The sequence below is a fragment of the Zootoca vivipara genome, chromosome 2 (assembly GCF_965207765.1).
Source record: "Zootoca vivipara chromosome 2, rZooViv2.hap1.1, whole genome shotgun sequence".
Lineage (NCBI taxonomy): Eukaryota > Metazoa > Chordata > Lepidosauria > Squamata > Lacertidae > Zootoca > Zootoca vivipara.
The window spans coordinates 62,687,487-62,697,846 of record NC_142584.1 but is presented as its reverse complement, the minus strand read 5'-3'; the positions used below and the strand labels follow the sequence as shown (position 1 = coordinate 62,697,846).

At 39.2% G+C, this 10,360-nt stretch overlaps 1 protein-coding gene across 2 annotated transcripts; it reads right to left on the bottom strand.

The window, feature by feature from the left end:
• Positions 1-293: 293 nt before the first annotated feature.
• MRPL22 (mitochondrial ribosomal protein L22) lies at positions 294-10,319 on the bottom strand. 2 transcript variants are annotated; one of them, XM_035105739.3, is made up of 7 exons: positions 10,274-10,319; positions 9,941-10,152; positions 7,186-7,321; positions 4,737-4,802; positions 3,625-3,702; positions 2,812-2,881; positions 294-570 (listed from the first exon to the last, which is right to left on the bottom strand). In XM_035105739.3, exons 2-7 carry the CDS (start codon positions 9,952-9,954, stop codon positions 359-361), a joined length of 576 nt encoding a protein of 191 aa, XP_034961630.1. In that variant the 5' UTR covers positions 9,955-10,152; positions 10,274-10,319; the 3' UTR covers positions 294-358. The 2 variants fall into 2 exon arrangements, with proteins under 2 accessions (XP_034961630.1, XP_034961629.1); XM_035105738.3 differs by having other exon boundaries at positions 10,107-10,152.
• Positions 10,320-10,360: the final 41 nt, after the last annotated feature.

Sequence of the window (10,360 nt, the reverse complement as noted above, 5' to 3'; positions counted from 1 at the left end):
AGCCCCCTTTAGATTGGATATCCCATTAAATCTTTTTTGCATTCTCAGCATGTGCTAAAGCATACTTACAGACTAAAAGATCAAGAAAAGCAATACTCCCAGTGCAATTACTACTGGGAAAGAACCAAACTGAAAAATCAGATTGTAGCTTCCTCATTTGGGACCACTCCCTACCACTTTTCTCAAGTATCATCTAGATCTGAGGCACTGTACTTGCCTAGTGTTTGATATTCTTTCCTAGTCACCGTACATATTTTTGTGTCTATAGGAGACACCTGAGCCTAATTAGAAACTGATTTTTAAAATGTACTTTATTTACATGGTTATCACAAAAAAGGGAACAACGCAGTGGGGAATATTACAATGTGTTAGTAATGGTTCGGCTACGAAGCTGCTGCACATACTCCTTTGCATGATCAAAAGCAGTCTTTGGTTTCTCTGGAGGTGGAGGTGGGCCTTCGACTAATTTCACAAAGTAATGGCACTTGACTTTGTCCATAATGCCAAAAAAGCCTTTGCCATGGTAGCGGATCCTTTTCAGGTAGTGCCCTTTTCCAGAGAAGGATTCAGCTAGAAGACATAAAGTAGACGTTAAAAGAAAGGGAGAACGCAGGCCATAACATAAATTCTATTTTAAAAAACCCTCAGCCGAACATCTGGCTCACTCAATGCCTTGAGAGACCTGGATTTCTCTTTTTAATGTGCCACGTCAAAAATTACAAACCAAACCATAGAAAAATATACCGGTCCTGTTTATTTATCTGGGCCTACAATAAAGCTATATGCAAATCCTTTCCCTTCAGAATGTCCATTCCTCACCCCACCCCCATTTAGGTAGACAACTAACTTTATTAAAGAAGTGTGATAACAACGTGGCATAGAAGAAATCAGTACAAAAGAAAAATTTCTTTTTTAAAAATGGCTGAAAAAATAGGACCTGTGTCAACCAGCAGCAAAAACATTAAACAAATTAATGAAAACTACTACTGTTACTCATTTTTCACTAAGTATTTCACTAAGTATTTCTTCTATAACTGTGAGTTTCATCTATCAAAGGTTTTTGTGCGGCCAAAACCCAACCCACCCTTTTTAAGCCTTCCCCTAGGAAAGCATAATTCACTAAGCTGGTCAGTCACTTTCCCCTGGAACGTCCACTCGAGGCGTTATGAATCATGACAAAATGACATTTTATTTCCCCCTTTGCTAGAAGCCATTTCTACACTGCTTTTTGTCATCATATGTTTAAAAGAGAAATGAGCTTCCTATGACAGCAGCATTATAAAGGTAAGTTAAAAGGGTCCATTTGATATGGAGAACTCAGAGGGCTATACCTAAATGCCAGATCTAAATGCACTTAATTTAGAACCTTTTTACCTCAATTAAAGGTTGACAGGTGATCAGTTGCTGGGAAGTAAAATGTGAACTGCTGGCTAACCTGCCACAGCAAAATGAATTACAAACCAACAGAAATGGGCTGATGATGAAAAATGGATTATTGTGTTTAACACCTATATGGAATAATGCACTTTTCATGTATACAAATGCTAGGGCAAGTAATGTCAAACAACTACAGCTGCAAGGACTGAAGTTATACTTAATCCACATGCAGGTTGAATTACTTTTCAAAGGTCTACCCCAGGCATCCCCAAACTGTGGCCCTCCAGATGTTTGGCCTACAACTCCCATGATCCCTAGCTAACAAGACCAGTGGTCGGGGAAGATGGGAATTGTAGTCCAAAACATCTGGCGGGCTGAAGTTTGGGGATGCCTGGTCTACCCTACTTTTTATGCAGCTATCAGTAAAGTATGGTGCAATTTCTACAGCTGGTTGTAAAATTGCTGCTATCCCCAACAGTGCTAGGAAATTAGAAGCCTATCTTTAATCTATTGGAAGATGTCATCAGGCAAGTCTACTCCTTGCCAGAATTTGAGCAATGAAATATATTTGCTCCAAGGAATCTAGTAGGCCAAGAACTCTCATTGAAGTTGAATGTATTCAGTATCATTTATGAAGTCTTATGTATACAGGTAATCAGTAGGCTTTACATGTTGTGTTGATTAAATATTTCCCCTATCTAAGCACAAAGATACTCAAAATCCACACAATGAATCAGACATCCTCATCTTAGACATATCCCACTGATTTTTATGTAATAGTTCTCATGACATTTCAGTACTTAATAAACCAAGAAACTGCAGGGACACTGAGAGACATACAAAACCCTCCATTTTGAAGCTTTCATTGAATTTTTGTGGGATTTTTCTTTGGGGGGGGGCAGGAATTAACAATAACAACATTTTCTGATGCCCTTAATCACCTAGGATCAGTTAGGTTGTGTTTAGTAAGCAAAACTGGGGGGGGGTATGCCATGTGTTTTTTACTTACTGTATAAATGGAAGTTTTTCCAATAAACAATAATATTTGAACCAAAATATTTGATTGGAGTGGGAATCAATCAATCATCCTTAGCATGGATTACATTTTTTAAAACCCAACATTTAATCTGAAAATTTTTAATGTGACCTTCCAGTAGAGAAATCTTCTCATGCCAAGGCTACTCGGAGATGAAAAACTATGGAACACACTGGATACACAAAGCTCTGGTTGGGCCCTGTTGAGCAAAGTTAGATGGACACAGGAAGTGCCATCAGAGCCATCACCACCCTCCAAACCTTATGTAACCCATCCCTAATTGTTCAGAATGGCCTGCCAACCTTCCAGAGAGGCTTTTCTAGGGGCAAAGGTGGTTTGCAGGGCAGAGAAAGGGATGGCACTTTAGAAGATGTCTTCTAGAATAATGAACTATTTACCAATGTGTAAGTTGGATCTAAATTCTACATTATGCTTCCTCACCGCCATTTCTTGGGCTTCAAGAAGGACCTGTTGCAAAGAAGGAAAAATTACAAATTAAGATTATGTAAATTTTTAATCCTGGAGTTTTCAAATGCACAGTAATACCTACTCACCTTTAAATTAAAAAAGGAAACAATGCATTTACGGTATTCAACTTCCTTGCCTTAGGGTACTTTGCTTCTTAGCTTCCCTACCTCATGGCAACATGTCCTGTGGCAGATTTTAACCCCAGCCAAATTGAAAATGTTCTTTTCCCACACAGAAGTAGGACTGCAAACAGTCTAGTTCCCAAAATCTCTCTACATTATGTGCCACTGCATCCAGAGTCAGAGACTTCCCTGCCACAGATGCCAAACAATATAATTACACTTTTGCCAGCACAAAAGTGGAAATGCTGTTTCAGGCATAAAAATCCTGGCAGGAAAATTAGATATACCCACATCAACTAGCACAACAGTGATTGAGGATGAGAGATAAAACCATGCAAGCTCTCAGCCACACACACATCTCTCTCTCTCTCTCTCTCTCTCTCTCTCTCTCTCTCTCTCTCTCTCTCTGTGTGTGTGTGTGTGTGTGTGTGTGTGTATGTTGTATTTAACAAAGTTCTCTAAGCAGTTCACCAACTTGTTCAAAAATACAGCATACAATCCAAGGCTTATAAAAGAATAAACCAGTTATAAACAATATGAACTAGCACAGAAATATCATCTAAAAGATAGAAATATATGGATTTAATAGAGAATGGTAAATTAAATTCTGAAGAAACATACCTCTTTTATCACTTTTGCTCCCTTTTTGTCATTGAATTCCAACTGAGCTAGTGCCTGATCTATGGACATGCCTCGTATCTGAAATGAAAAGCAACACAGAGATGGGAGAAATTCTCAATACAGTATATAATTCATATACAGTGGTACCTCTGGTCAAGAACTTAATTCATTCCGAAGGTCCGTTCTTAACCTGAAACTGTTCTTAACCTGAGACACCACTTTAGCTAATGGGGGCTCCTGCTGCTGCCGTGCCGCTGCAGCACGATTTCTGTTCTCATCCTGAAGCAAAGTTCTTAACCCGAGGTACTATTTCTGGGTTAGGGGAGTCTGTAACCTGAAGCGTCTGTAACCTGAAGCGTTTGTAACCTGAGGTACCACTGTATAGTGGAACAAACCACATTATAAGCATTAGTTTCAGTGTAGAACTATGCAACACTGAGTTATTTTAGAGTTTTATGTAAGTGCTGTGGTACAAAAAACAAAAATGAACAAAAACTCTGACAAAGAGCATTAAGGACTACAAAATTGATACAGAGAAGAAAAATTCCTAATCTCAAATGCACTGCAAAAATAAATAAATAGAAAGCTTCCTATGAATAAGGCTTTCAAATCTATCGTGCACATATGGCTAAACTGTGGCGTGACAAGTGCTGAAGGACTGCAACTCCTATTATCCCTGACTGTTGGCCATACTGGCTGGGGTTTTGCAGAAAGGAAAAGGCTATTTAAAACTACTTTCATGTGCAGCTGCTTGACACAGCAAGCTATGCAATTGCTGTATGATCAGCCCCCACTATGTGGCTTGCCTTCACCTTGCAAAACCTTTCACCAAGAATGTTTTCCAAACATAAATAACAGAGTTTCAAAAGGTTTCCACATGGAAACTGTAACATGGGAAAGCCATAGTCAACAGATACAGTAGCGCAAAGCATCCTCTGCTTCTTTAAGTAAACTTATGTAACATTTTATCCAGGGCTTTTACAAGGAAAGAGCGTTTTTTTAAAAAATCAAATGCAACCACGTGTAAAGAGGGCACTAAAATACAGCCGTCACCAAGAAAAAAAATCCCATAATCCTAACAAGATTAAGCCTACAAAAATCAATCCTCTTACCAGTTTTGCCAGGTACCACATCTTGTCCTTACTGTATTTAATGTGTCTTCGACAGTGGTATATTTCCTATATAAAAGAGATGGGACAACAATGTCTTTTGTTTTCTCCTCACCACCCCCAGTTTCTCTACTACTTTGAAAATAGAAAACATTTCCTCCTCCACCTCCCAAAAATTATGTCTGACAGACTTTACATGACAACAGGCAAAAATGGAAGCAGCGAAAACTGTAATTCCAACTATATTGTGTTATTTGTCTCTTACTACATAATAGATAATGCTTAGTATTTCATGTGGGCAGCTTTATGGTCACCAACTATAGTCTGGCTGACTTGTTCCTACCTTTAAAAAGTGTTATGCAATGACTTGGTGTCTCTCCCTCCCCTACCTGCAAACACCTGTTGGTCTTTGCAGCTGGCCATGGAAGGAAAGGATCCATGCTCCACATGCAGTTCACTCCATGTTGAAATGAATTCATCCTTTCCATTTTCCAGGTGCAAAAATTAGCCAACAGGCCTTTGACACAGATTATTCTAGCATTGCTCAACACAAAGCTGTTCAACTACCATACTAATTCTCCGCTGTGCCTCAGTCAGTCTTCATAAGTGAGATACATTTCATGAAATTAATGCACATAATATAGGGTTGGCATATGTCTGGAATTTCTCGGACACTGCTGGGATTGGGCCGTCAGAAACAGTGTCCTGGCAGTAATCACTGAAATGTCCAGGAAAATCCAGATGTATGGCAACCCATGCTCAAGAAGCTCAATAATTCCCCCCCCCCCCCCCGCAAAAAAAAAAGCTCAACAATTTACTGTATGGCAACCCTAACAAAATAGGTCAGTGCAGGTTAAGTTCTCAATATACAACTGATTTAAAAGCTAATTATAATAATCCCTTCACAACTATTATTTTGCTAACACATAAGGGCCAGTACCAGCCACAGAATGGCAATGCATTTTTAAAAAAGGCTTTGTAAAAGAGAAGCAAAATTCACCCAGATACATTAATCATTTGAGAAGTGAAATTTCATGTGCACTTTGTTGCTCAAAAATATAGTGTGTATACTTCAAATCATATTGCTCACCGAGCAGATAAATGCGCACAGAAGACAAAAATGAGGAACTTAAAAATAAATACTGTATTTGTCTGCAGTGAAACCATTTTTCATTTTAGCTGTGCTCAGCAGCAAGCCAAACCATCTGACAGTAAATTCATTATTTAAAGGTAAAGAAAAGCTGTAAAAAATGCAAGACCAAGATTACTATACCTGATGGGAAAACTTGAAAGAGTTTTCATACAAGTCTCCCAAGTGCCCCATATATCATGCTACCAGCTAGTGATTTCAAGCTTTTTAAAAAATAGCATCTCTTTCCTGCAGTGGCCAGGCTTTTAATATTTAGTTTATCTAGTTCTGCACACAATGGAAGCTGACAAGGGTACCACTACGGCTACAGTTTTCTAAGTACAGCCCAAGGCAGGAGAAATAAGGATGTGATCAGTGAAATTCAGGCCAGAATAAACCTATTACCTGTATACAGCAGACAGAACAACTCATTTTCTACAGAATTAGGGATACACATGCCTTATCCTATGATGTCTATTCAAGATCTAGCATCAATTTCGTTTACCAGAGGGGGGAATAAAATGATACTTTAAAATTTTAATATCATGTGCTTGGCCATCTAGCCAAGCACAGAAATCCTAGATACTAACAGCAAATTCCATTCCCTGAGCCTGGATCCTTATGTAGCCAAACTAGTACCATCTACATACAAGAGGGAGGTTTCAACAACAAGGTTTGCAGAAGTACAGTTCATCTTTAGTAAAACAAAAATACACACACATAATAACGGCCACTGAGCTTTTTATTAATATAAATTCTAAAGTACAAACAAATAAGAAAAACATAACCACAGTTACTAAGGAAAGTTACATTGTTTGTACTTTTGACCTTACATTAATAAAAAAATTCTTTAAATTTTTTTTTTTAAAAAAAACCAGCCAGTGAGGACTGACATGCTAAATAGCACTGGCTATTACAGAGGACAAAGCAAAGTCGGAGGCTTGGAAATAAATAATAATAATAATATCCTGTCTTTTTCCCTGACAGAACTCAAAGAGGCTTGCGGATGAAAACTGAGTAAGGATCCTGAACAAAGTCCCCCTTATCATGTTTTATTTCAGTCATTAATTGTGTCAAAGAGCTGCTGGGATGTGGTAAGTCTGGTAAGTCATTGCTTCCTTTTTTGCGAATTAATTTTTATTGCTTTTCAAAAAAAATTAACAAATAGGTTTTTTAAAAAAATGGGGGTCATTGCTTCCAACATTTAAGCCTGTGTGTTTGATACAAAGCCTTCTTCTCGGAAATTACAACCTTGCAAAAATAGACAAAGTGAACCCCTGTTCATTGCGCTACAATTATGTAATAAATAGATGTAAGTCTTACTGCAGGTCTTCGAGGTTCTCCTGGTTGCTGTGGAGGATAAACCATCCTATTCTTCTTTTCCCATCTTCCAAGCTCCCCAAGAGATGCACTTGTATGAATATTTGATAGAAGAGGAACACTGCAAGGTGCTAGTAACCTGTGAGACAAGAATTTGTCATTCCACCAAGAAGATTATAATAATCACTTAAGGGGTTTATTGCTAGATGCTTTTCATCCCAACTTCTCTGGATGTGTTCTTTCATTGTCTCTCCTAATCAATGAGTAACATACTCCAAGCTGGTTCAATTGCCCTGCTGATTTGAGGGGCACTAGGTCTAATGCAAGGAAATGAGGCAAAGATAGCCCAGTAGGCAGCATCCATAATGCTATCCTATTTATACATTATGGACATATGCTCCTAATAATATATTCAATATCAATTACTAAATGAAGTGGTATCGATTCAGTTAGATACACTATATGGGAAAAACTGAGCTTGAAGTAACTAACAGAAACCACATACTAAATGTTTTAATTTGGGCATATGTATCCCAATGCTTTTCTTATTATTCCAACTAAGTGATGTAACTTCTGGTCTGGGATTGGAGACAGCAAAATAAGAAAGCTGGGTCTTTCTGGGGGGGAAAGGAAAGAATTTCAATGATTAGCAGTTTTTATAATTAAGCTTTGCTTACTTCCTTGAAAAAGATTACACACTGGTTAGTTGTGGGAGGGACACTAAAGCTGCCAGGCTTTCATAGCATGAAAGGTATTATGAGAAGGCAAATTTCCAATGTACCGTGAGGAGAAAAAAGTATTTTATCCCCTGCTAAATTTGCCCATTTGCCCTCTGACGAAGAAATGACCAGTCCATAATTTTAATGGTAGGTTTACTGTAGCTGTGAGAGACAGAATAACAACAGGACAGAAACCACAGAAACCCAGAAGACAAAAGTCAGAGATGCAATAAACTGTTAGGTGATGGCACCCTCTAGTGCTCAACACACCCCTATAGAGAGAACACCAGAAATATATTTACCTATTGCTATTTGTATTTACAGATACATTTCTTTTAAATTATTTTCATAATTTAAAAAGCATTTATACTCCTTGGGTCTCAGCTAGTACTATCAAATCATGTTAATGTCCATTATATATATATATATATATATATATATATATATATATATATATATATATATAATATTTATCGTTTCCCGAAATGTTCAGTTTTTGCATCTGTAGAAATATGTATTTTGTGTCCTCACACTGGTATTCAAATACCAAGAGACAGCCTGTAAAATTAAAAGCAGGCACAAGCTGTCTCCCAGCACAGTCCAAAGGAAACAAAGGGAAGCTATTGCTTATATTTGCCATTAGGATGCAAAATACTGGCTTTGGGTTACACACATTAAAGCCATCTTATATAAAGGTGTGATTCATTAACCATGCAGAGATGTGTAATCCCACTGAAATAAAATAAAATAAAAACTGTGCATGTGTTTTTATTCTTCCCAAATCTTTCCCCTGTGACATTCTTCATTAATGAAGTTCAGAGCCCTACTGTTCCTCTGTAATACCTACTGAATGAGAATGGCTTCTCTGTGCGGTAGAAGTGTGCTCCCTCCTGGTCAGCTAATAAAATGCTGGCTTCCACTTTTCTTTCCTAGTAACTATGCAGCTGAGGGACAATAAGTGAAGTTTCATGAACATTTTTGTGCCCTCTCAAAGGCTCCTGTGTTCAATGATGATGGGGGATGGGGGCTTTGCAGAGTAATCACCTGCTGCATGTCAACTTGAAGAAACACCTCTAATACATATCTTAACCACACGTGGGGAGACACAATCCTGATATTCTGGTCCAAAACTTTGAAGGGATTTAAACTGAGCCCAGAAACTGATCAGGAAGAGCAATTGACTTAAAGTGCCTGGTCCTTTCTGGCAATTTGGCAGCTGTACTGTGGACTAAATGAAATTGTTGGACCATCTTCAAAGCAGAGGTTACCAAGGCATAACCTGAGTGAAGACGTTCTACACATGCCTTCATTCATTTAAATATTATCTGTATTCAAGCACAATCTGAGGGCGTTTCATTTCACCATCAGATGGATACTCTTGATTGATTGATTGATTGATTGATTGATTGCATTTATATACTGTCACTTCAAGGTTGCAAATTCCTCAGCCACCCAGCCTAGTAGCTGTTGATGGAAGATGTTTTCTGTTCCTGCACTGATTTAAGAAAGCAGACACACAGAGGTTGGATGGCCACCTGTCATGGATGATTTAGTTGATATACTGTACTTGCATTGCTGAGGGTTGGACTAGTTGACCCACAGGGTTCCTTCCATCTCTACGATTCTGACTCCATGATTCTAGAGGCTGGTTTGGGCCTTGGAGGCACAAACAGCCCAGCCCTTTCTTCTCCAGCTGACGGCAACAGCACTGCCTCAGCCATAATCCCTATACAGTGGAACCTCGGTTTATGAACACCTCGGTTTATGAATTTTCAGTTTATGAACGCCGCGGACCCATCTGGAACGGATTAATTCACTTTCCATTACTTTTAATGGGAAAGTTCGCTTCAGTTTATGAACGCTTCAGTTTATGAACAGACTTCCGGAACCAATTGTGTTCATAAACCGAGGTACCACTGTACAGGGCTGTTAAATCTACCTCTCTTAAGCACGGGAGTACAAAAACCTTTGGAAGATTTGTTTGTTAAGTCTCAGTGGTTACTGCTGCTGGTCATGCGCTCGAACTCCTGGATACTGACCAAAAGTGCTGCATTGGGCGCCATAATTCTACACCACCAAATGCACAAAAAGTGCCTTTAAAAGAAGATGGCAGCTTTGCATTCGCTGTTTTCGTGCGCCAGAGGCCTCTTCATCACCCTGAGAGAAAGAGAGAGAGATACAGACCCTCTCGCGGGGCAGACTCACCTCCCGGTCCGGAAGGAGTTGCAGAAGCTCCACAATCGGGCGGCCCCTGAAAACGAGAAATGAAGCTTTAGATGGTTTCGTTTTGTGGGGTGGTGGAGAAATGCTCAGCCCCCTGGGCACATTTCATCGTCGTTTTTCTCTCCCTCCCTCCCCACCGCCAAACTCACCCCCGAGCATTGCGGGCGCCGCCATCTTCGCAGCCACAACGCGTCTGCCGATTTTACGACAGCAGAGAAGGGCGCTTCCCCTCCCCT

Excerpts from the sequence above, each read along its gene's own strand:
- MRPL22 (XM_035105738.3), bottom strand. The coding sequence starts at position 10,298 with ATGGCGGCGCCCGCAATGCTCGGGG. Across the intron at positions 10,153-10,273 it reads GGCGCCCGCAATGCTCGGGG|GGGCCGCCCGATTGTGGAGC; the intron begins GTGAGTTTGGCG and ends TCTCGTTTTCAG. Across the intron at positions 3,703-4,736 it reads TGTGGTACCTGGCAAAACTG|ATACGAGGCATGTCCATAGA; the intron begins GTAAGAGGATTG and ends TTTTCATTTCAG.